The following is a 27,380-nucleotide window of genomic DNA, read 5'->3' on the forward strand; positions in this document are numbered from 1 at the left end:
GAATTTTCTCCAGGGGCGCCGTACTACTATGGCTGACCCTGTAAGCATTTCACTGCATATATCTGGTGTATGTGACAATAAAACATATTTTATTTTTTATGAAAGTTGCATGTTCTATCTTATTTGCTACAAAAACAATTGAAATCCGAGTTGATAAACGGAACAACAATTTAAGTGCTCTGTTTGGGACTCTTGACAGCCATCATGTTGCACCAAAGTCATACGCTTAGTGCGCTCTTTTGTGTAGTGTAGTCGAATACTATTGGTGTACGGTATACGAGATAGCAGACAGCCAATCCGCTCAAGCCTTGTTAACATGTTGCAACAATAACACAACTTGTTTCCTCAAGAGATAACGGCTTCAGTTTTCGGTGAGTTATTTAGTAGTTATCTAACTTAATTATATATTTTTTAATTGTATGGAATGTGACTTCAGCCAGGACAACATTTCAGGCACGGATTTCTGTTTTCACGGAGTCTCAACGGGGGGAGACATCTAACGTTTACATCGAATCGGCAGCCGCCATTACACCACCGAAGAAGTGAATGCCACCCTTCTTCGTCGTTTTTACAAAGCACAGAAAATATCTTTAGAGCGACTGCTGGGAGACATAGTGGTGGATTAGTTTAGCTAACCTGACAACTGACTTGTATTGATAAAACTCAAGCAGTTTTAAGGTGATATTAATCGTGGTTATGTAGCTAAACGTTGCTTGAATTGTTTGTTAGCGGAAATGCTAGCTAGCAGTTAGCTGGCAGTCAATCAATACAGAATAGGCTAACGTTATTTCCTTCCTACAAACCTGCAGCAACTAACTAGTAACGTTAGTTGGCTAAGCTAGTTAAACCCAAGCTAAACTTGCCAGTGCCACCAGCGAGTCAGATAGCCACCCCATAACAAGATAGCAAACAGCTAAATTGCTGACCTCGGGGATTTGTCAGGAGTCTGGATCGACTTTGGCATTAATTTGGCGCCATTAACTCACTTACACTGTAATGCTGCAAGTTAGTGTGACTGTATTGCAATGTACAGTACTGTAATGTCAGTACACCATTCACTAAAAGGTATTGGCTGTTTGTCGTATTAAGTGTTGCATGTTATCTGTTGGGGAAATTATAAGGCTGTATAAAGTAGCCTACAATAATGACCTAATCATATACCATTGTGGAATAGATTATTATTGCCAGAAGATCGACGACCAGTACACTTTTTTTACACTGAGCTGCACTGGGGTCGGAACGCAATCATGGTTACATTAAGACACTGTGGAGCCAGCACGAGATATGGGTCGGAAAACGTACCTCAATGCAGGGATGGGATATGCCACTGTACTCCAAATGTTACCTTTATCCACACTGCTCCATTGAGACAATTGAAATTCTGCTAGTTTTCCTGGAAAACAGCCCTTTTCGTGCTCATGCTAGCTAGCAGTAGTCACAGCAGCCATTCTAGAATGGCATGTCCATTGAATTGATTGGCTGACACTGCTATTCCAAATTGGCTGCAGTGGCTGCTGCTAGCTAGCATGAGGACAAAAGGGGCAGTAATGTGGTCATGTAGTGTATTTTTTATTAACCCATCCACCCTCTTCAGAGGACAAAAATAGCTTTTTTTCTTTTTACAGCTTTCTCTGTTACATATACACACATTTTAGACAACAGTTGGCAGGACCGACCATCTCAACCTTTAGTAGCACCAGCGTGGACAAAATAACAATTACCAACTGCCATTTTGTCTGAAAGTTCAAATCTCCTGTCTGACCAAACCCCAGGCACACATGTAGATACTAATTTCCATCAGTAGAGGGCAATGTTTACAACATGACATCAATCAAATGTTTTTACATCAGCCCCATTTGAAATGAAGACTTGCAAGCATTTTATAGATGGGGTAATACAACACATTCTCAATAGGTCTGCAAAAAAATATAATTATATTTAGATGCATCAGCTCTGTGTGTATGGGGGGGGGATAGGCTACATTTAGGTTTGTGAGATGTTAATAACATATTAGTTAGGCTACATTGTAGGCTAATACTTGAGTGCAAGTGTCGCTTGCAGACATAAAACAGGCCAGCCAACCTGAATTGAATATGATCAGTAATGCACTGTTTTGGTCTAGATCTCCTCTCTCTCCCTGTGGCAGGTATGGCGACGGATAGTGCCTCTGTGTACATGTGCTTCCCCTGCTACCAAGAGTTTGACACTTTGGAGGAGGTGCTGGCCCACCAGCTGACCTGCACCACAGAGAACGTGGGGAGTGGGGCCCCCACCCCGGTCTCCATTCCCTTCCTACAGACTCAGGTAATAGTGGAAGCTTCAAACTCCATGGACATTTACACTAAATAGGCTAGGTCTAGAACATTGTGTACTGTTGCTATATGAGTCAAACCAAGGTCTTGGATCATAAAGAATAACTTTTCATTCAACTTCTCTCATCTTTTGCACATCTAGGCTAAATGGTTCTGGATAAAAGCATCTGCTAAATGGCATATATTAGTGTTTTTATTATATTACAATTTATTAATACAATAGTGCGTATATTTCACAGTGTCGCCATTGTTGTGCTCAAGGCCTCCCATGTGAATGGGAGAGCCTTGTGATGCTTAAGCGTAATTCAGAGTCCACAAGTGCAGAGCTGTGATAGTCCGGCAGTCCATCCGTGGGGGAGGCACAACCCGACAGCGCACCTTCAAAATTCCCAACCAACGCGGCTCAGGTTTGAATGTGGTGACATTTGGAAAAATAGCTTGCCGCGCTGAGATTTCAGAAATTAAAGCCCAACGATCCAATACTCAAGAAAACTGCTGTGTGGATGCGGACGCATTCACGTTTTGGACTCTGAAAAGCGCTGTAGCCTACAAAACTGCACTGCATTCTACCCAGTACAAAAGGAATTAGATCCTCCGTTAAGTCATACATAACCAGGAATTTTCAGTTCACTGAGACATATTCCTTTGGGATACAGTTCATCCAAATGTTCTACTGCGTTAAGTGGCAGTTCTACAAATAATTCCTACAGAATATCTGCATGTCTGAAAGTTCATGAGTGAGAACATTCCATTCCATCTCGGCACCTGTGTTGATTCATAATAGGACATTACATGCACTGTCCTTGTTTTTTGTTTAGTTTATTTTTGGGGGATAAAAATAGACAATACAATATTCAATTCAGGCAAGAACACATATTATAAAAACCACCTTACACAAACATCTAAATAATATAAATAAAATAAGAAGATGACAGATCATATTACTTTCTATATCAAATATTGAATTATACTATTCCAATGTACAAATACTTTTTCTGTTACTATGTCATTTGAGGGAAAAACACTGTCCTTGTTATCACTGTATCGCTGCCTCGTAATGACAGCTACAGTATGCTCTGAGGTTCAAAACAGTGAGCCGTCGACCGTGAGTGACGTTTACCAGCGTCGCTCTACGAAATGTGGCCCCAGCCTCCCATGGTGACTGTCTCCTCCAGCTCAGAACCATAAAGCATGGGGTCATGAGTGACAGGCAAATTGCATCTTGAGTTGCTAGGGGGGAGAGAAGAGGAGCGTGAGAGATGAATCAGTCAGCTCCACCCCTCCTCCTGATGGATGGCTCATTGGCCTTCTCACAGATGAATCAGCTGTGGAAACATTCTATAAAACCTAAGTGCCTTATGGCATTCTGGCCCCTGCTCTGCCGTCAGCTGCCTTATTACTACCATTCTGACTTCATTAGCTAGATTATCATAATTTCTGTGTAACATTAAAGGCGACATTGCTATTTTTTTTTTTACCTTGATGCGTTCGGATCCAGAGAACTGTAATTACATGGAAGAGGCCTAGTAGGAAATTAGAAGCTTTGTTTTTTAGCATTGAAAAGGAAGATGGAAAATGAACACAGAGGTAGAACCGCTTTGTAATATGAATGTATTTATTTACATTTCATTACCCATCTCGCTTACCAAGAGGGGAAAAAATAAGTGTTATTAAAAAGGAACTTCAGTGAAGTGGTGTGCTCCCACAATTACTTTAATGACATGTTGACCCATGTGTAATATTTTAGTGCACTTCCCGAGTTGAAGTCCAGTTCTGAAATCGGTAATTAAATAAATTCATTATATGGTACAGGCCTCTATACCCACTAGCCAGGCTCATTGACCAAACAGGCATATGGGCCCTGGTCAAAAGTAGAGCACTATAAGGAATAGGGTGCTATTTGGGATGCAGACACAGTTTCCTGTCTCAAGTCCTTCTAGGAGACAGTGACTCAACCACCAACGTCACATTGAAAATGCTCTCTCATCAAGAAGATGTTAATACACACATACATTACACTATTTCAAGAGCTCCGGTCGGTCCGCAGTAATCGTTTTTGCCACGTTGGATAAGAACAGTGTCAGCGGCAGTTAAAGTTACATTGTCTGGTTTTATAACTCAGCTCCCTCACTGGGCTAAAACGCTAAGTAGTGAGTACTTACAGTGAGGGGGAAAAAGTATTTGATCCCCTGCTGATTTTGTATGTTTGCCCACTGATAAAGACATGATCAGTCTATAATTTGACTGAACAGCGAGAGACAGAATAACAACAAAAAAATCCAGAAAAACGCATGTCAAAAATGTTTTAAATTGATTTGCATTTTAATGAGGGAAATAAGTATTTGACCCCCTCTCAATCAGAAAGATTTCTGGCTCCCAGGTGTCTTTTATACAGGTAACGAGCTGAGATTAGGAGCACACTCTTAAAGGAAGTGCTTCTAATCTCAGTTTGTTACCTGTATAAAAGACACCTGTTCACAGAAGCAATCAATCAATCAGATTCCAAACTCTCCACCATGGCCAAGACCAAAGAGCTCTCCAAGGATGTCAGGGACAAGATTATAGACCTAGAAAAGGCTGGAATGGGCTACAAGACCATCGCCAAGCAGCTTGGTGAGAAGGTGACAGCAGTTGGTGCGATTATTCGCAAATGAAAGAATCACAAAATAACTGTCAATCTCCCTCGGCCTGGGGCTCCATGCAAGATCTCACCCTGTGGAGTTGCAACGATCATGAGAACGGTGAGGAATCAGCCCAGAACTACACGGGAGGATCTTGTCAATGATCTCAAGGCAGCTGGGACCATAGTCACCAAGAAAACAATTGGTAACACACTACGCCGTGAAGAACTGAAATCCTGCAGCGCCCGCAAGGTCCCCCTGCTCAAGAAAGCACATATACATGCCCGTCTGAAGTTTGCCAATGAACATCTGAATGATTCAGAGGACTACTGGGTGAAAGTGTTGTGGTCAGATGAGACCAAAATGGAGCTCTTTGGCATCAACTCAATTCGCCGTGTTTGGAGGAGGAGGAATGCTGCCTATGACCCCAAGAACACCATCCCCACCGTCAAACATGGAGGTGGAAACATTATGCTTTGGGGGTGTTTTTCTGCTAAGGGGACAGGACAACTTCACCGCATCAAAGGGATGATGGACGGGGCCATGTACCGTCAAATGTTGGGTGAGAACCTCCTTCACTCAGCCAGGGCATTGAAAATGGGTCGTGGATGGATATTCCAGCATGACAATGACCCAAAACACACAGCCAAGGAAACAAAGGAGTGGCTCAAGAAGAAGCACATTAAGGTCCTGGAGTGGCCTAGCCAGTCTCCAGACCTTAATCCCATAGAATATCTGTGGAGGGAGCTGAAGGTTCGAGTTGCCAAACGTCAGCCTCGAAACCTTAATGACTTGGAGAAGATCTGCAAAGAGGAGTGGGACAAAATCCCTCCTGAGATGTGCGCAAACCTGGTGTCTGACCTCTGTGATTGCCAACAAGGGTTTTGCCACCAAGTACTAAGTCATGTTTTGCAGAGGGGGCAAATGCTTATTTCCCTCATTAAAATGCAAATCAATTCATAACATTTTTGACATGTGTTTTTCAAGATTTTTGTTGTTGTTATTCTGTCTCTCACTGTTCCAATAAACCTACCATTAAAATTATAGACTGATCATTTCTTTGTCAGTGGGCAAATGTACAAAATCAGCAGGGGATCAAAAACTTTTTTCCCTCACTGTACTCTGAAACTAAATAAATCAGACATGACTGAAATGTATTGTAATGGTGATTTAGTTTGTGGCATCAAAACAAGCAACAAAAAAATATTCACTAAAGACTACGGAGATGAAACCATATCCATAATAGTAGTCTGTTTCTACATACAATACCAAATATGTTTCTGCATTCCTCAATTCTAACGATGACGCCAACAAATTGGCTAAAGCAGAAACAAGCTGGTAGTACTCAGTCTATGCTGGTACTACTCAGTCTAGGCTACTATAACAGAATGAGCCACAGCGGTGCCTCTGCTTGAATGAAGACACTCCTGAAGGAACACATCATTAACCTCGACCTTGATGGTTCTTATCATCCTAATGGATCAACGAGCAGATCTCAAACTCCATCTGAACTCCGCTGATAGGCCTATGATATTTATCATCACCCTGCCCAGGCCCTCAGCCCTTATCTGCCTCCCCCCTCAGAGAAACCCTACCTCCCAGGCTCTGATGATCTAAAGACTGCTGTCTGCTCTCATTGACCCCTTTGTCCTCTGAATAATCTATTACTATATTCATCTATTGTCATCCCTCATCTGCCAGACAAAAACACTGTTCCTGTTTGAATTGACTTTCGGTTACTGGCCCAATGCTATATCCGCTAGGCTACCTGCTGCCCTGTGATGGTATTGCTATGCAGTACTGCCATGGAAACCTCCATTGTTAGGTGGAGGAGTCCTTTCAATTTGACACAAAAAAATATTGACGTTTTCGTTCACTCATTATTGTCCAGACTGGTCAGCTTGTGTTTTGTCTTCTTTTCTCACATTCTCTTTTTCTTTCCCTCGCTCCAGCAGCAGGTGTATACCCGGCCCATTGCTCCATCGCCTGCCCCTCAGACCAAGGCTAGTGCCTCCTCTGAGCTGCCCAGCTCTGGTGCACCAGGCCTGGCCATGGCCAGCCCAAAGAAGCCCTCCTCAGGAGACCAGCCCAAGATCCTGTACCAGTGTGGAGACTGTGACGCCCTGTTCGACTCCCTGATCCTCTGGCAGCAACACCGCAAACATGGCCAGTGTCTGCAGACCAAGGCAGGACCCACCCAATCACAACCAGGACCAGAAGAGACCGGCTCTGGATCCGGATCAGAACTGGCCCCAGAGGGAGGGGGGAAGCAGGGACAGGCTGAAGTGGAGGTGGACCTGGGTCCAGATGAACCAAACGAACCAAACTCACCAGATGAAGGAGGAGGGGGCAGAGGAAGAGAGAGAGCGAGAGGTAGAGGAAGAGGGAGAGGAAGGGGTAGAGGGAGAGGAAGAGGAAGGAGTCAGGAGAGGGCACAACAAACCCAGCAGCAGCAGGATGTAGTGAAGACTGAGCTACCCGTGGAGAAAGAGAAAGAGGAGGGTGGGATGAGTGCAGAGCACACACCAGCCACCCTGGATCATGCGTACCTGCCAAACACCACCAACAGAGGGCAGGAAGGAGGAGAGAAAGAGCCAGCAACAGAGAGCGTAGAAGTATCCACTGGATCTAACGCCTCTGAGATCCAGGCTCAGGCAGCCCATTCATCTACAGAGACCCAGTCTGCAGCAGACAGCCAGTCCATCCCTGACCCCGCTCCCTCCCAGGAGCCCCCAGACCCCGCTCCCTCCCAGGAGCCCCCAGACCCCACTCCCTCCCAGGAGCCCCCAGACCCCGCTCTCTCCCAGGACCCCCCAGACCCCACTCCCTCCCAGGAGCCCCCAGACTCCACTCCCTCACAGGACCCCACTCCCTCCCAGGACCTCCCAGCCGATAACCCTGGGGAGGAGCAGACTTCCTACTACTTCAGGATGAAGGCAGCCAAGAAGCTCAAGCCCCCGTCCAGCCTGCTATGTGTGGACTGTGGCTCCAGCTTCGGCATGGTGTCTGAGCTGGTGGCCCACCGCAAGGCCCAGCATGGCCTCAAGGAAGCCCTGCACCACTGCACCGTGTGTGGGGAGAGCTTCCTCAACACCACCCTCTTCCTCTACCACCGCAAGCAGCACAAGGAGAGGGGAAAGGAGGGGTTTACACAAGCCCAGGCCCAGGGAGGACAGACGCAGAATGCAGAAGACCAGGATTATAAAACAGTAACAGTGCAGCAAGAGGTGGTGGAAGAGGTGGTGGAAGAGTCTAAAGAGGAGACAGCGGGGGTGGCTGATTCCCAGAACAATGGAACTGAGGAGCAGGACCAGGATGGTACCCCCTCTACTTCCACTGTCTCTACCTCTGCTCCGGTTCAGGTGCCCAAGGTTGTCCAGGGCCAGAGTTTCCTGTGTGCCCAGTGTGGAGCCAGCTTCAGTAAAGAGCCAGAGCTCAGTACCCACCGTAGGGACAAGCATGGCCTGAACGAGCCGCTCCACCACTGTTCCCAGTGTGGCCAGAGCTTCATGAACACCACCCAGTACCTTTACCACCGACGCCAGCACCGTGGGGAACCAGGGGCTGGGGCAGGAGCAGCCACGGCTCCCCAGGGAAGCCCCCGCGCCCCCAAGAGGATGCTGTCCCCCCCTGCTGCCTCGTCCAGTGCTGCGTCAGGCTCACCGGCTAAAAGACCTGCTATCAGGATACGCAGCATCAACGATCTCAAAGGTAGGTTCAACCCAATGGCAGCTGGGTTCAACTCAATGGGAAGACTTAACTCTGCTGTAAGGGTACCTAAAAAATTAATAAAAAATAGCCTGAAATCCTAACTGATTCCAATCCAAACTGAATATTGCTATGTTTCACTATTGTTTAAGGTTATTTTGACTGACCGTCACTAGTTTCTGACCATGCTCTCTTTCCTCATTGGGAAAACAAAGACAAGGGTAAAGAGGTGAATCCAGTCATCCTTAAGGAAGAGCAAGAGGAGAAGACTGTAGCGGAGGAACAACCTGACACCAACCTCCCCCCTCCAGCCAAGCTGATGCAGGACTGGTCCCGCACCCCTCTCCCCCACGTCTGCCCCCACTGTGGCCAGACCTTCACACGCAGGGGGTTCCTCCGCGCTCACGTCTTCAGCCACACCGGAGAGAAGCTCTTCACCTGCAAGGTACTTCTAGACTGGAGATGTGTTCTATTGAAAAGGATGTGAAATATTGATGTTAATGACTGAAACTAGTTGTGTATAAACAAGTAGCAGGAGTTAGTTAGGAATAGCTCTCCTATTATATACTTAATTAGTATTTTTCTGTTTAATCTATGTGACGAAATCTCAGTGCTCTTGTGCTATGTGAAATAGCTATGTTGTACTGGGCTTTCTTCAATCAAATTCCTCCTCGTTCTTGGATAATTCAGGTGTGTCAGAAGTCGTTTGCGTCCTCTCCCAACCTGCTGCGCCACAGCCTGACCCACATGGGCACCAAACCTTTCCCCTGCTCCGTGTGTGGCAAGCGCTTCTCCCAGCCGGGCGTCCTGAAGAGGCACGGCCTCACCCACAGCCAGCCCAAAGCCCGCCGCCGCAGGTCCAGATGGAAGGTCAGACATGGGGGGAGTCATTGCACCCTATAGCACCCTATTCCCTATGTGGTGCACTACTTTTGACCAGGGCCCATAGGGCTCTGTTCCCAATAGGGCTCTGTTCCCCAATAGGGCTCTGTTCCCCAATAGGGCTCTGTTCCCCAATAGGGCTCTGTTCCCCAATAGGGCTCTGTTCCCCAATAGGGCTCTGGTCAAAAGTAGTGCAATATATAGAGAATGCGGAGCCATTTGGGACCTGATTACCTGATGTTTTTAGAATGTCTTACTATCCCTGGAGAACATCTCTGAACATACCACAGACAAGTCCTGGAGAGCCACAGCTTGAACAGGGTTTTGCTCCAGCCCAAACGGGTGTGTTGATGCTGGGCTGGAACAAATATCTGTACACACTGTGGCTCTCTAGGATCGGAGAAATTCAGGAATGCTATTTGTCTCTACGTTAACATTGAGACAGACTGTTAGTTGTATCCCCTGATGTTGTGCTGTGTCAATGACGTCCCTGCAGAAGCGGACACCAGAGGGGGAGGATGAAGAAAGCCAGCTGTTTGCCTGTCCCAACTGCACTGCTCGGTTCCAGACTGACCAACAGCTGCAGGAGCACAGGTATGGCTGTGACTGGGCTGTGACTCATTTAAATGCGCAGGTTGAAATCAACCCCAAAGGCCTGTTTCACAGAACTAGATTAGACAAGGAGCACAGGTGACGCATTTCAATGTGTAAGTTACCTTGATTTAACCCTGCATGTTTTACAGGTAGAAACAAACACACGGCTGTACCGTATTTACAGTGAAAGTAGAGCACAAGACAGGACTGAGAACAGGAGATGTGCTACACATAACCCAAACACAGGCCAGACCCTGTTCCTTCACAGGCCAGACCCTGTTCCTTCACAGGCCAGACCCTGTTCCTTCACAGGCCAGACCTTGTTCCGATACAGGCCGGACCCTGTTCCTACACAGGCCGGACCCAGTTCCTACACAGGCCAGACCCAGTTCCTACACAGGCCAGACCCTGTTCCGACACAGGCCGGACCCTGTTCCTACACAGGCCGGACCCAGTTCCTACACAGGCCGGACCCAGTTCCTACACAGGCCGGACCCTGTTCCTACACAGGCTGGACCCTGTTCCTACACAGGCCGGACCCTGTTCCTACACAGGCCGGACCCTGTTCCTACACAGGCCGGACCCTGTTCCTACACAGGCCGGACCCTGTTCCTACACAGGCCTGACCCTGTTCCTACACAGGCCTGACCCAGTTCCTACACAGGCCTGACCCAGTTCCTACACAGGCCTGACCCAGTTCCTACACAGGCCTGACCCTGTTCCTACACAGTGAGGAGATTTAGGCAGAGTTGTTAACAGAGACAGAGATGCCTTGGCGCCCTTGAGCCCTCGCCAGCGATGATTGACAGGCGGGTGGCGGTAAATTAAGATGATAAGGGGTAGGGTGAGAAAGCGATGGAGACAGACAGAAAGGTGTCAGAGTTTGGCCCTCTTATTCTTAGGCTGAGGAACTAGAGGTGGGGGATGCGAGGAGGGAGGGGGTGAGGCAGGAGAAATGATCCGGGGATCAATAGGAGGGCGTGATCAGGGAGTGAATGGAGCGTTACCCTTGAACTGCCTGTCAGTGTGTAGTTAGGGCGAAGCAGGAAGTCCCAGTGTCTCTGTGCAGGGTACAGTCCGTATCCCTACACCCCATCTCATTAGCGAACACTTGGGGGTGTGGAGAGACGACCTGGACTGAAACTTTAATTCTCAGGGTCATCTCGGCCTGAAATATTGATTCCTATTGTCAGCCCTGTGTAGAGGGAGGATCGACCAGACAATTTATATAGGGCCGTAAGTGGTCCCTTTAGCATCTAATATTAAACGATGGGGTTAAGTACTTTACAAATCCATTATCATCAGTCATGAATTATACATGGAACACAATGTATTTATCAGTGGTTCATAATCATTATTTCTTTAGCTTGACTGTTGTCTTTACTCGCCTGATGCCCACACTGACCATTTAGGACAGTGTGACGAACATTATCGTTGCCAAGGCCATTGACTCAGCTACCTGAAATGCATTGGCTAGTGGCGAGCACTAAAACACCTGCTAACCAGGGTTGATTAGTGGAATCTGAGTGTTTTAATGCTTGGCTAGAATAAAACTTTGACACTGTAGTTAAGAGTTGAATACCTCCACTGCTGAAGAAATGTGTTTAGGTGAACTTTTCCACCACCCTGATATCCCAAACCCTGGTCCTCCAGTACCCCCAACAGTACACATTTTATTGTAACCCTGGACAAGTACACCTGATTCAACTTGTCAAGTTATCATCAAGCCCTCAATGAGTTGAATGAGGGGTGTTTGTCAAGGGCTAAAACAAAACTGTGTACTGTTGTGGGTACCCGAGAACCAGGGCTGGGAAACACTGATCAAACACAACACTGATCCAGCCAGTTAAATACATCCCAGTGGTTCTCCTCCCTCTCCTTCCCCCAGGCTATATCCTTCCATTATGGAATGGATAAACATAGGCTCTCATATCTCATCACACACTGAAACCACCCGTTTATCTGCAGCCATTGTAATTTTTGACACACCTAATAACTCCGTATTGAACCTTAAAAAGGCTTAACAACACGGTTAAGCACACAGGTCTGGAGCTAATCCTAATACTGTGACACTAAGGTGATAGCCAGCATGTGGTTGTTTGTGTTATTCCTCCTCTGTGTGGATGCGGATTACAGTGGGCCCTTGAAGCGTGGCTTACATGCATCTACAAATGACACACTGCAGTGTTATTAGTACCAGCGAGCTGCTGCACATATTGTTGATGATGGTGGTGAGCCTTTTGTCCCTTATTTTCAATTCCTCACAGCTTTATTTCTTTCTCAGTTTCCAAGAAAAACATATTGCTCATTGCAGTACTGTATTAATAGCGCTTGTTTTATAGCTCTTTGTCTTTCTAGCCCTCTCCTTTTTCATTTTCTGCTCTGAAAACCCCCCCCAAACATTTCTGTAGTAATTTATTCAGTACTGTATTACTAACATTAGTTGGTACATGTTGTTTATACTTCTTCCCTTTTCATTGTGTTCTGTCCATCAGACTGCTCCACACCAGCCACCCGTTCCCCTGCTCAGTCTGTGGAGAGGCCTTCAAACGCAGGAAGGAGCTGGACCTGCACTCCCTCACTCACCAAGGTAGCTCCTCCCCTCTCCTCTCAGCTGCCCTCCTCTCTGTGTGTCTGATAAGCACTGGACGAGACAGAGACCAGTGCCCGTATCCATAAAGCGTCTTTTGGATCATAATGAATTAGATTATAAGGACAGTGGTGACTATGTAGTGTGTACTAGTGTATGTGTGGGTTGTGAATTAGTGAAGCTGCTCATGATGGGGCTGATTTCCATGTTAAGTATGCAGAAGTAATCCCTGCGCCTTAGTAGTAATTAGGGGTATAACGGTTCACCAAACCCATGGTTTGGTACGTATTGCAGTTTTGGGGTCATGGTTCGGTTTCGGTACAGAGGGAAAATTAAATGCCATTCACAATGTTCCTTGCATTGTCTGTTGTGACCGGATTGTTATGTTGGGCCTGAAGTTTCTACTCAAATGCTGCGTTTGTAACCATGTGGGAGGTGGGACTTTACCAGATGTGAAGTCGTAAATACCAGTTGGATGCATTCATGTGATCTGAACACGTTGAGAAACGCAGATTGGCTAATGGCTGACAAGCTGTGTCAACCATAAACTAAAAGTACAGCTATAATGCTTGTAAACAAATTATAGTTAAAAAACCACTTGAATAGATTGCTTTTTATAAATAATATTTTGTTGCATTTAACTGCCAAAAATGCTGTTATAGAGGTAATTTCCTTACTAGGTGAGGTCAGAGGTCACCATGTGGGAGAAGTGGGTGCTCAGGATGATAGTTTCCCACTAGTAATTACCCGTTTGAGTGCCGTTCAAGTGGATTATTCCCAGTTGAATGTGGTAAATTCAAAATTCCCACTTAGTTAAGAACGCACCATGACATTGCCTCCTTCAGTGCCAGATGTGGACTCTAATAAAGGGGGCGTGTCTGTAGTACAGTACATCTCCCACTCCTGCCTATATAGAGCGTGTACTACCTGTTTGCTGAAATGGGTCGAAGAGGGAAGTTTGTAACGTGGCTCAAGCACTTTCATAAGGTGCTAAAACCCACTATTCTAAACCACAGAGAATGGGCGCATACCAAAAATATAAACATAGCCTACCTATCGCTCTTGTAATTTATTTGGCCTGATCAAAACCAGCTGCCAAGGGCTGCTTGAATGCAGAGGGGAGACGATGTTGTATAGTAGTTTCTTTGCGTTTCCATCTTGCTCTAGTATACTGGGGTGATGTTGCCATAAATGTGTCAACATATTTGAAGTGTTGGCAGCTACATAGGCTATTCTCGTTGAGCGTGGCGACATACTGTTACTGTTTTATCTACAACTATCCATCACCGCTGTAATCTACTGGGAAGCCAAAATGTTCCCGAACTGGAGATTTAAACGATGATGGAGGATCCTCCAATTCTGGTTTATCGAATCGACCCCACAAATGAATGGGTCAAAATATCGGCTGATCTTCAGGTCTGGCATCACGGCAACATAGCTGCCGTTGACAGCATCAGTGCGGTCGGGGTCAGAAATGAACGCACCTCGGAGAGCGAGAGATACAGTTGAAGTCGGAAGTTTACGTACACCTTAGCCAAATACATTTAAACTCAGCTTTTTACAATTCCTGACATTTTAATCATAGTAAAAATTCCCTGTCTTAGGTCAGTTAGGATCACCACTTTATTTTAATGTGAAATGTCAGAATAATTGTAGAGAGAATGATTTATTTCAGCTTTTATTTCTTTCATCACATTCCCAGTGGGTCAGAAGTTTACATACACTCAATTAGTATTTGGTAGCATTGCCTTTAAATTGTTTAACTTGGGTCAAACGTTTCGGGTAGCCTTCCACAAGCTTCCCACAATAAGTTGGGTGAATTTTGGCCCATTCCTCCTGACAGAGCTTGTGTAACTGTGTCAGGTTTGTAGGCCTCCTTGCTCACACAAGCTTTTTCAGTTCTGCCCACACATTTTCTATAGGATTGAGGTCAGGGCTTTGTGATGGCCATTCAAATACCTTGACATTGTTGTCCTTAAGCCATTTTGCCACAACTTTGGAAGTATGCTTGGGGTCATTGTCCATTTGGAAGACCCATTTGCAACCAAGCATTAACTTCCTGACTGATGTCGAGATGTTGCTTCAATATATCCACATAATTTTCCTTCCTCATGATGCCATCTACTTTGTGAAGTGCACCAGTCCCTCCTGCAGCAAAGCACCCCCACAGCATGATGCTGCCACCCCCGTGCTTCACGGTTGGGATGGTGTTCTCTGGCTTGCAAGCCTACCCCCTTTTTCCTCCAAACACAATGATGGTCATTATGGCCAAACTGTTCTATTTTTGTTTAATCAGACCAGAGGACATTTCTCCAAAAAGTATGATCTTTTGTGCAGTTGCAAACCGTAGTCTGGCTTTTTAATGGCGGTTTTGGAGCAGTGGCTTCTTCCTTGCTGAGCGGCCTTTCAGGTTATGTCGATATAGGACTCGTTTTACTGTAGATACTTTTGTACCTGTTTCCTCCAGCATCTTCACAAGGTCCTTTGCTGTTGTTCTGGGATTGATTTGCACTTTTCGCACCAAAGTACGTTCATCTCTAGGAGACAGAACACGTCTCCTTCCTGAGCGGTATGACAGCTGTGTGGTCCCATGGTGTTTATACTTGCGTACTATTGTTTGTACAGATGAACGTGGTACCTTCAGGCGTTTGGAAATTGCTCCCAAGGATGAACCAGACTTGTGGAGGTCTACAATTATTTTTCTGAGGTCTTGGCTGATTTCTTTTGATTTTCCCATGATGTCAAGCAAAGAGGCACTGACTTTGAAGGTAGGCCTTGAAGTACATCCACAGGTACACCTCCAATTGACTCAAATGATGTCAATTAGCCTATCAGAAGCTTCTAAAGTCATTACATCATTTTCTGGAATTTTCCAAGCTGTTTAAAGGCATAGTCAACTTAGTGTATGTAAACTTCTGACCCACTGGAATTGTGATACAGTGAATTATAAGTGAAATAATCTGTCTGTAAACAATTGTTGGAAAAAATACTTGTGTCATGCACAAAGTAGATGTCCTAACCGACTTGCCAAAGCTATAGTTTGTTAAGAAGAAATTTGTGGAGTGGTTGAAAAATGAGTTTTAATGACTCCAACTTAAGTGTATGTAAACTTCCGACTTCAACTGTATGTGATTGGTTGGAATTGAGCCATTGATTATTAGTTAATGGTCTATTGTTGGAGATTATCCTTATTAAATGTTTCAAAGGAGGGCTCCTCAGGGAGGATTGGTGAACGAACGCTCCAGCCCGGAGGGAGGATTCTGCTGGGTTGGCGTTGCCGTGGTAACTGTAGATGCCGGCGGCTAAGACAGGATACATCAAAGCTCAGCGGCTTCTCTCTTTTTCTCTCCTCTTCCTTTGCTCCTTTAGCTTCACAAACAGAGAGCCTGAGTGTGTTTTCCAACATCCAGACTGTCAACAGTAGTGCATGTGTCTGTCTGTGTGTCTATAAATAAGTTACCTTAAGCCACATACTGTAGCCTATACTGAGTGATGACTATACAGATAGAATACCCTGTAACCCAGTGTGAACCCAGTGTGTGTTTTGGTGGGTAGGGACGGGAAGGGCCTGTAACCATCCCGGCCTTTCCATATTTTTAGTGTATTTCAACTGATTTCATGTACACTCTCGAAACACTGTTTGGACTGTGATAAACACTAATTTAGTAAGTAATTAACTCATTCTGCCCACCCCCTCTCCCCAGATAAGGAGCCAGTGTTGTGCCCCCACTGTTCCTCCCAGTTCCTGAACCAGTCAGTGTTGGACATCCACCTGCAGCGCTGTACCAGCTCAGAGGAGGACAAGACTGTGGGCCGCGGCCGGGGACAGGGACGGGGACGCTCCATGGGACAGGTACACTGGCCGCCTACTCTATACTAGTTATTCCTTATATACAGTTGAACTCGGAAGTTTACATACACAAGTAATTTTTCCAACCATTGTTTACAGACAGATTATTTCACTTATAATTCACTGTATCACAATTCCAGTGGGTCAGATGTTTACATACACTAAGTTGACTATGCCTTTAAACAGCTTGGAAAATTCCAGAAAATGATGTAATGACTTTAGAAGCTTCTGATAGGCTAATTGACATCATTTGAGTCAATTGGAGGTGTACCTGTGGATGTATTTCAAGGCCTACCTTCAAAGTCAGTGCCTCTTTGCTTGACATCATGGGAAAATCAAAAGAAATCAGCCAAGACCTCAGAAAAATAATTGTAGACCTCCACAAGTCTGGTTCATCCTTGGGAGCAATTTCCAAACGCCTGAAGGTACCATGTTCATCTGTACAAACAATAGTACGCAAGTATAAACACCATAGGACCACACAGCTGTCATACCGCTCAGGAAGGAGACGTGTTCTGTCTCCTAGAGATGAACGTACTTTGGTGCGAAAAGTGCAAATCAATCCCAGAACAACAGCAAAGGACCTTGTGAAGATGCTGGAGGAAACAGGTACAAAAGTATCTACAGTAAAACGAGTCCTATATCGACATAACCTGAAAGGCCGCACAGCAAGGAAGAAGCCACTGCTCCAAAACCGCCATTAAAAAGCCAGACTACGGTTTGCAACTGCACATGGGGACAAAGATCATACTTTTTGGAGAAATGTCCTCTGGTCTGATTAAACAAAAATAGAACAGTTTGGCCATAATGACCATCATTGTGTTTGGAGGAAAAAGGGGGTAGGCTTGCAAGCCAGAGAACACCATCCCAACCGTGAAGCACGGGGGTGGCAGCATCATGCTGTGGGGGTGCTTTGCTGCAGGAGGGACTGGTGCACTTCACAAAGTAGATGGCATCATGAGGAAGGAAAATTATGTGGATATATTGAAGCAACATCTCAAGACATCAGTCAGGAAGTTAAAGCTTGGTCGCAAATGGGTCTTCCAAATGGACAATGACCCCAAGCATACTTCCAAAGTTGTGGCAAAATGGCTTAAGGACAACAATGTCAAGGTATTGGAGTGGCCATCACAAAGCCCTGACCTCAATCCTATAGAACATTTGTGGGCAGAACTGAAAAGGCGTGTGTGAGCAAGGAGGCCTACAAACCTGACTCTGTCAGGAGGAATGGGCCAAAATTCACCCAACTTATTGTGGGAAGCTTGTGGAAGGCTACCCGAACCGTTTGACCCAAGTTAAACAATTTAAAGGCAATGCTACCAAATACTAATAGAGTGTATGTAAACTTCTGACCCACTGGGAATGTGATGAAAGAAATAAAAGCTGAAATAAATCATTCTCTCTACTATTATTCTGACATTTCACATTCTTAAAATAAAGTGGTGATCCTAACTGACTTAAGACAGGGAATTTTTACTAGGATTAAATGTCAGGAATTGTGAAAAACTGAGTTTAAATGTATTTGGCTAAGGTGTATGTAAACTTCCGACTTCAACTGTAGATGGTGTCGTGACGTGACTTACTTTAATGTATGACTGGTATTTATCGAATCACCTAACTATGTTTAATTGTCACTCGATTAAATTAATCATGTAAGAATTAACTCATTAGGAATTTGGGGCACCACGGAATAAGTTGTTTAACGAGTTACCATCTCCCGAATTAAACTCTTAGAAGATATATGTCATATATATATCGATAACAGTCACTTATTAAATAATTACCTCTTATCAGTCTCATTCTGAACGTCGCATAATCCTTGAACCTGCAAGGACCCTAACCTTATTGATGAATCATTAATACACAAATTGGCTTAATTATTTATTTATTTACTAACTAACTAAATAATAACAATACAAACACACACACACACAGGTTATTGATTACTAACGTAATACAATGAAAACAGGTCCCTAGTGGACTGGACTAACAATAGCATGAATGCTTGTGTAGAAGGAGGGTCAGAGTGGAAGGGAGAGACAGAGATTCAAACTACCGTGGTTACTTTGGAAACTACGCTCATTCGGATTAGAAATGCAACCTGTATTTACGTATAGCTGTCCTCGATAGTTGAGTTGATGATGTAGGACCCTGTTTGCCCACCAGAGATCCCAATGTCCTTGGTAGAGTTTCTGGTCGTAGTACTGGTTAGAATGGATACTTCAGATGTACCAGCAGTTGTCTGAGAGGGATTGTCCTCTATCTCGTGTCTTTAGTGAAAGTTCTCTAGACGACTATACATGCCAGCTGCAGACTGAAATGATAAGGTCTAGTGCATTGCCTTCCTCTTCACCTCGTGTAGAGTTTCTCCATTCCAAACGTGTGGACTAAGCGTGGCTAGTCACTGTGCATAGTTTATATGGGAAACTATCTCATTAGAAGACTAAAATCACATTCCTATCTTCACCAAAATACTCTCATACTTAATCATATATTTTATACAACATTTAGATGTAAACTTGATAGATAGAATATGTACACTTTCCGAGTTACAGTTATTACTTGATACCATCCTTAATGACATCACAAAATAATAAACAATATGACATGATTATTCTTTAGATCCCCATTGACCATTCCAAACACTTGGAGGTCAGGAATAATGTTCCAATGTCCAATCTTTTGATGTTGGAGTCTTGGCGGGAAGACTTCCTTTGTTAACAAAGGGGTCCTTTCTCCCACTACTTCATGGCATGGAAGAGAAAGTCTGCATGGTATTTATGACCGGTCATAAAACTGGCCCCCAGGAAAGGGGGTGTTCAAATCTTTGCCTAGCCGGCATGTTTGGTCCTCAACCCATGAGGGCAAGTCATGACAATGGCTACTGTAATAGTAGGATACCTTATATACACTAGTTATACCTTACATGGCTACTGTAATAGTATGATTAAGTGATAATGCCTGAGAAGCCGGTGTTTGGAGGATATATTGGCACGGGTGTTGTTTCTTCTCGGCCCGCAAACCGTGCCAATATATCCTCCAAACACCGGTGTCGAGAGCATTATCACTTCTTTACAACGGGTTACCAACATATTCAAATAAAGATTTACATATTTTCATTAAAACCGTTATTTTGATTAATTTATTCATACTATTTAATCCTTCCACAAGATATAGTCCCGACACATATCCAGGATTGCTACCGAAGCCGGCTGGTTGTCCGTTCTATCGGTTCGGTTACCAGAGATGCGACCCAGTCGTTAAGTCTTTTAGTTCTGTATCTATGGACTCTGCGACCCAGTCATTCATTCTAAATATTCTATTGCCATACTGGCTGGCAACGTTCTTATCCCTTGCTTCTTAACTAGCCAACTACGGCTAACTTACAGTCACGTCAAACAGTGCAGCCAGAATAACAACAAAGTAGCTGCATTTGCATTTGTTTAAGCTGTTTTCCTAGTGAAATGTTTTGGATACATCCATAACAATGATTTAACGATGCGCGATTTCACCTGGCATAGAAAATGTGCTCTCTTGTCAGGACACTGTTGTTCAGAGGAGCTAGCCAACAACACAGCTAACACAATCACTTCAAACTGAAGCTGGAAAGACTGCAAACTAGCTGCACTTAATTTCGTTTTACCTGTTTTCTATTGATATTTCTTTCTATATATATCCATAAAAATGATGCTGATTCATGATTTCGACTGGCTGAAAAAAGCTGCCTACCTGTCTGTCCCATCCCGACACATTCATTACTATGTGACAGCTGGAGATCAAATTTGAATATTGAAACAATGATGCAAATGTCGGAGAGACAGACTGCAAGGTTTATACAAATCTCCGCCGTGAAAACAGCATTCAGGATAAGACCCACCCGTTGTATAATTAAGCAATAAGGCCCGAGGGCGTGTGGTATATGGCCAATATACCACGGCTAAGGGCTGTTCTTATGCACGGCGCTACATGGAGTGCCTGGACACAGCCCTTAGCCATGGTATATTGGCCATACACCAAAAACCCCAGAGGTGCCTTATTGCTATTATAAACTGGCTACCAGACCAGTAAAAATACATGTTTTGTCATACCCGTGGTATACGGTCTGATATACCATGGCTGTCAGCCAATCAGCGTTCAGGGCTCTAACCACCCAGTTTATAATACCTTATACAGTTGAAGTCTGAAGTTTATATACACCTTAGCCAAATACATTTAAACTCAGCTTTTCACAATTCCTGACATTTAATCCTAGTAAAAATTCCCTGTCTTAGGTCAGTTAGGATCACCACTTTAGTTTAAGAATGTGAAATGTCAGAATAATTGTATAGAGAATGATTTATTTCAGCTTTTATTTATTTCATCACATTCCCAGTGGGTCAGAAGTTTACATACACTCAATTAGTATTTGGTAGCATTGCGACCAAGCTTTAACTTCCTGACTGATGTCTTGAGATGTTGCTTCAATATATCCACATAATTTTCCTTCCTCATGATGCCATCTATTTTGTGAAGTGCACCAGCCCTCCTGCAGCAAAGCACCCCCACAGCATGATGCTGTCACCCCCGTTCTTCACGGTTGGGATGGTGTTCTTCGGCTTGCAAGCGGCCCGCTTTTTCCTCCAAACATAACGATGGTCATTATGGCCAAACAGTTCTATTTTTGTTTCATCAGACCAGAGGACATTTCTCCAAAAAGTACAATCTTTGTCCCCATGTGCAGTTGCAAACCGTAGTCTGGCTTTTTTATGGCGGTTTTGGAGCAGTGGCTTCTTCCTTGCTGAGCGGCCTTTCAGGTTATGTCTATAGGACTTGTTTTACTGTGGTTATAGATACTTTTGTACCTGTTTCCTCCAACAAGGTCCTTTGCTGCTGTTCTGGGTTTGATTTTCACTTTTCGCACCAAAGTACGTTAATCTCTAGGAGACAGAACGCGTCTTCTTCCTGAGTGGTATGACAGCTACGTGGTCCCATGGTGTTTATACTTGCGTACTATTGTTTGTACAATAGCAAAGAGGCACTGAGTTTGAAGGTAGGCCTTGAAATACATCCACAGGTACACCTCCAATTGACTCAAATGATGTCAACAAGCCTACCAGAAGCTTCTAAAGCCATGACATCATTTTCTGGAATTTTCCAAGCTGTTTAAAGGCACAGTCAATTTAGTGTATGTAAACTTCTGACCCACTGGAATTGTGATACAGTGAATTATAAGTGAAATAATCTGTCTGTAAACAATTGTTAGAAAAATTACTTGTGTCATGCACAAATTAGATTGCCAAAACGATAGTTTGTTAAAAATAAATTTGTGGAGTGGTTAAAAAACGAGTTTTAATGACTCCAACCTAAGGATATGTAAACTTCCGACTTCAACTGTATATATGGCTACTGTAATAGTAGGATCCTACTCTACACTAGTATTACCTTATAGTGCCTTCAGAAAATATTCACACCCCTTGACTTTTTCCACATTTTGCTTTGTTAAAATTGATTAAATTTAGATTTTTTGTGACTGGCCTACACAGAATACCCATAATATCAAAGTGGATATACTGTATGTTTTTTGAACTTTTTACAAATTAATTATAAATGAAAAGCTGAAATGTCTTGAGTCAATAAGTATTCAACCCCTTTGTAATGGCAAGCCTAAATAAGTTCAGGATTAAACATGCGCTTCACAAGTTACATAAGTTGCATGGACTTATCTGTAAGGTCCCTCAGTCAAGCAGTACATTTCAACCACAAATACCAGGTTTTCCAATGCATCGCGTAGAAGGGTACCTATTGGTACATGGGTAAAAATAAGAAAAAAACAGACATTCAATATCCCTTTGAGCATGGTGAAGTTATTAATTACACTTTGGATGTTGTTATCAATACACCCAGTCACTACAAAGATACAGGCGTCCTTCCTAACTCAGTTGCCGGAGAGGAAGGAAACCGCTCAGGGATTTCACCATGAGGCCAATGGTGACTTTAAAATAGTTACAGAGTTTAATGGCTGTGATAGGAGAACTGAGGATGGATCAACAACATTGTATTTACTCCACAATACTAACTAATTGACAGAGTGAAAACAAGGAAGCCTGTACAGAATAAAAATATTCCAAAACATGTATCCTGTTTGCAACAAGGCAGTAAAGTAATACTGCAAAAAATGTGGCAAAGCTATTAACTTTTTGTCCGGAATCCAAAGTGTTATGTTTGGGGCAAATCCAATACAACACATTACTGAGTACCACTCTCCATATTTTGAAGCATAGTGGTGGCTGCATCATGTTATGGTTATGCTTGTAATGTTAAGGACTGGGGAGTTTTTCAGGATAAAAAAATATACGGAATATACTGTAGCTAAGCACAGGCAAAATCCTAGAGGAAAACCTGGTTCAGTCTAGGGATGGGCATTTTACTTTTTTTGACTTTTCAAGTACTTGCATGATTATTTTTTGAGTAATCCAGTACTTGAATGAAAAAAAAAATATATATTTTTGGAACAAGGGTGGCACTGGGAGAGAGAAAAAATGTGTGCACTTATCTATATGCCAACAGTGAGCAACAATGCCTATTTTATCATAGCTATTACAGATAACGAATCCTAATATCCAGTCAATAAAAAAAACAAGTGCCATTTAAGATTAATTTATTGAAACTGTAATATCAACTGGTTATATTATATCGTGGAACACAATCTTCGAAAAGGTAGTAGCCTCAGCAGTGTGGTGCTTGCTTATAGAAGCCTATGGCTGTGCAATGGCATAGCCCTTTTCACAGTCAAGACACTTATTTTATAGTAAAAACATTATGTAATATAACAGAATAAAATATAATATAATAGTAAAAATGTATGCACACATGACTGTAAGTCGCTTTGGATAAAAGCGTCTGCTAAATGGCATTATTATTATTATTATTATTATTAATGCGAAGTGATTTTCATCACCCTTCTGGAACAGTTATTCTCAGTGATCATTTGAAACGGGGTCAATTTTCTGAAGTTGAAAAACAAATTTTTCAAGGTTACAAACCAAAATCAGTCTTCTTTTCGATATACAGGCGTTCAATTTAGTTTATTCTGCCTGTTCCTTGGAATTTTCTAAATTGATTAACAATTCTACATTGAACACTGCATAGGGATGAATTATGGCCAGGAAATCTGTTTGGTGAGTATGCCTAGGCTTAATGATTCTGATGAAAATATGCTCTTTGTCTTTATCAAACTCATATTTTCGCATATTTTCAGCGTGGAACATGTCAATGGTTAGGGGGGGGGGGTAATAGCTTAGGCCAGGGTTCTTCAATTCCGGTCCTGGAGGGCCGAAACACTTCTGTTTTTTATTTCTACCTGGTAGTTAATTGCACTCACCTGGTGTCCCAGGTCTGAATTAGCCCCTGATTAGAAGGAGAGGATGAAAAACAGAGGTGTTTCGGCCCTCCAGGACCGGAATTGAAGAACCCTGGCTTAGGCTAACCAATTCTAAATGTCACTACCAGTTCGCAAAGTATGGTCGTCACTAAAGTTAAGTTACCACAGCCACATACTGTACATAGTCATAAAACCTGCCCGTTTCTACAATATCTTAAAATCTGATTTTAAACCTAACCGTTAACCCTAACCACATTGTTGACCCGTATCCCTAACCCTAACCTTAAATGAAGACCAAAAAGTACATTTTTGTTTTCATTAATTTTTACGATATAGCCAATTTTGACTCTGTGGTTGTGGTAACTAGTGACAACCGCAAAGTAGCCTATAAGCGGAAAATGACGCAATTATTCAAAAACTGCAGCTCATTGTTGGAACACATATTTCCCTACTTAAGTCAACCAGTCCATTTAGAATTTGTGATAAAACTGTCGTCATTTGACAAGGAATGTAGCTTGTGTATCCCATCAGTTAGATACGTTTTTATATGCATTTATTTCTGTAGGCGCAAACAGCACGCGTGTGCAGGGGCGGTGTGTTCAATAGGGCGATATGGGCGACGCACTGCCAAACGGGAAAAGGAAGGGATTTTTTTTCTAATCAATTATATCACGGCAACAGTAGTTATCAGTGTTCTAATCTGATCTGACTGCCACTAAATGTCCAATCAGGCTAAAGTCGTGCTTCAAATGCCCCCCCCCCCCCTTTTGGGGCGATTTCAGTCAGGTTGAAAATCGCCCAGAAGTCTGTCATAGACTCCCATGTAAAATCTATTTTTTTCAAATTTCAGAGCTTTCAATACAATCTCTATGGGTTTCTGAGGGCTTGCACTTACGCGCTTTCGTCATACGTAACGTAACCATGAACGTAACTAAGAAAATAGCGGGTAGCAGCGTCTCTGTTGCGACCTGCAGTGTGGCGTTATCTTATGTTTTTAATTTGTACACTTAGTGGCGTTATTTTATGTTTTTAATTTGTACACTTAGTTTACAAACATTCTGCCAACCATGGATTTCCAGTGGTGGGTTTTGGACTGATCTTTTTTCAGGAGCCGCCACTGCGCGTGTGTAGAGGGATCAATCGGAACGCAATTGAGTGAATGAGACACGGAGGGGAAAAGGAATTAAGGGACCAGAATTGTAATGTTAGGCTTGATTCATTTTTTGTTGTGTCCCGCAAATGCACATGTACACATGGAACAGTCAAAGCAAATTGACGTTGTCTTCAAGACAACATTTAGACCGAATAGTTTTACAGTATTTGAAAAAATACTGGTTAAAGATCGCGTTTTGACGTCGATGACTCATGCCCATCCATAGTTCTGCTGGGAGATTGTTGGTGCTGTCATCTTCAGGACAGGAATACCGGCTTACTTAACGGAGGAATAAACACACATGTTCATCGTTGGTGTTTCAACCAGAACCGGGGGAATGCCCTTTCTTTATTTTCACATGTTGTGTCGAGAAAACGTTGCTAATTATGCTGTGAGACCAAGGAAATCCGCTGACGCTGTACTCTGATTATAAAGGTTTATTATATCAGAGTATTCCAGCTTCAATTTATGGATGTCTGCAGACACCCGGAGAACAGCCGACCCAAATTCAAATATGCTGTTCTCACCTTCCTTTGTCCCAAACCATAGTATATATCCTATGTAATCTGATATGGGTATTTTCCCCTACAGACCACTCCCAGGAGTCCACACAACAGACTTCCTCTGTTCTATGGTGTCCCCACAAAACTGCTCCCCAGATGCTCCCTCTAAGCTGAATAAACATCCTCTCAGATACCATTTTGAAAACGTTAGCAAAGTCATAATTCCTCAGATACTACACACAATTTAATAACATATTAGTCTATATGTTAACACCCCCACTTGCTCTTATATTGTAGAAGTTGTATTCAACCTAACTATCAACACATTTAGCTTACAGTTATGCATCTCACAAATGTCAGTTTACATTCCAAACATATAACCCAATAATTTTTCATTTTTGAATTTCGTTACAGGTTTAGTCAAAACATCTGCAACCATGTCTGCCGTTGGACAATATTCAGTACTTATTTTACCATCACTGAGTGCAGATGGAATGAAATTATATCTGATGTCGACATGTTTACATCTCTGACGACATACTGGGTTCTTTGACAGAGCAATTGCACCTTGGTTATCTTCAAAGATTGTTACTGGTGCATATTGGCACTCACTATCCATCTGGCCCAATAACTGTACAAGGTACAAACTTTCTTGTGTAGTAGCAGCCAGTGCCATGTACTCTGCTTCACATGTAGATAAAGCTACTGTTGGCTGCTTCTTAGACCTCCATGAAATAACAGGTCCACATTTAGTTAAACTAAAACAATACCCTGTTATGCTTCGTCTGTCACTTTGATCTGCTGCCCAATCAGCATCACTATATGCTACGAGGTTGAGTTTTTCCACCCCCTTTTTGTAACACAACTCCTGATTCATTGTCTCCTTCAAGTACCTCAACACATGTTTAGCTGTTATTCAGTGTTGCTCTTTTGGTTCTGATAGGTATTGTGACAGCTTGCTGACAATCCAACTGATATCCGGTCTTGTACATGTCATCACATATATCACGCTGCCTATCACTTCACGATACCTTTTTTGAATCAATAGGTTCACCATCACCATCAAAGTTTTGTTTTTGTTCACATGGTGTTGACCTTGTTTTACAGTCTGACATACCAAACCTTTCCAGTATCTTGGTTATGTACCTTGTTTGGTTCATCTTTATTTTCCCTTCACTCTGTGTAAAATCAATGCCTAGGAAATGTCCAAGCCTCCCAAGATCTTTCATCTTAAATTTTTCACTTAACATTTATTTTACACTTGTGAGTCACTATCACTAGCAGCGATAATTAGATCATCGACCCAAATTATCAAAATGATCCTTTCTGTTGCAGTTTGTTTGTTATAAACACAGTGATCAGCTGGGTTCTGTGTAAAACCATTTTCACTAAGGTGATCATGCAACATTTTGTTCCAGTTCCTTCCTGACTGTTTCAGGCCGTACAGTGACTTGTTCAGTTTGCAGACTAGTTGCTCACCTGTATCTGACTTCAAAACCCTCTGGTTGCTCCATGTACACTTCACAGTCAATAGGAGCATGTAGATATGCTGTTTTGACATCCATCTGATGTAACTCTAAGTCATACTGAGCTGCTAGCTGCATCAAACAGCGTACTGATGTCATATTTGCAGTTGGAGAAAAGGTCTCCTTATAGTCTATTCCTGCCACTTGACTATACCCCTTTGCAACATATCTTGCCTTGTGTGTCTCAGTCTCATCTGAATTGTTTTTGGCAGTGTGGTCAATGTGAATGTATCATTTTCCCTAAGGGAATCCATCTCCTCCTTCATAGCAGTAGCCCAAAT

At 43.3% G+C, this 27,380-nt stretch overlaps 1 protein-coding gene across 2 annotated transcripts in view; it reads left to right on the forward strand.

The window, feature by feature from the left end:
* Positions 1-228: 228 nt before the first annotated feature.
* The window catches only part of LOC311140738 (uncharacterized protein), a 33,415-nt gene continuing 6,263 nt past the window's right edge, over positions 229-27,380 (forward strand). Inside the window, exons 1-8 of one of the 2 annotated variants that reach the window (XM_084175947.1) lie at positions 229-371; positions 2,123-2,304; positions 6,889-8,644; positions 8,857-9,086; positions 9,332-9,511; positions 10,020-10,117; positions 12,613-12,707; positions 16,412-16,560. In XM_084175947.1, coding sequence (XP_084032073.1) covers positions 2,149-2,304; positions 6,889-8,644; positions 8,857-9,086; positions 9,332-9,511; positions 10,020-10,117; positions 12,613-12,707; positions 16,412-16,560 — 2,664 coding nt within the window. In that variant the 5' untranslated portion in view covers positions 229-371; positions 2,123-2,148. Of the gene's footprint in view, positions 372-2,122; positions 2,305-6,885; positions 8,645-8,856; positions 9,087-9,331; positions 9,512-10,019; positions 10,118-12,612; positions 12,708-16,411; positions 16,561-27,380 lie in introns of both variants that reach the window. The other variant, XM_084175946.1, reaches the window with a different exon arrangement.

Source organism: Coregonus lavaretus, assembly GCF_964263955.1.
Source record: "Coregonus lavaretus genome assembly, chromosome: 13".
Lineage (NCBI taxonomy): Eukaryota > Metazoa > Chordata > Actinopteri > Salmoniformes > Salmonidae > Coregonus > Coregonus lavaretus.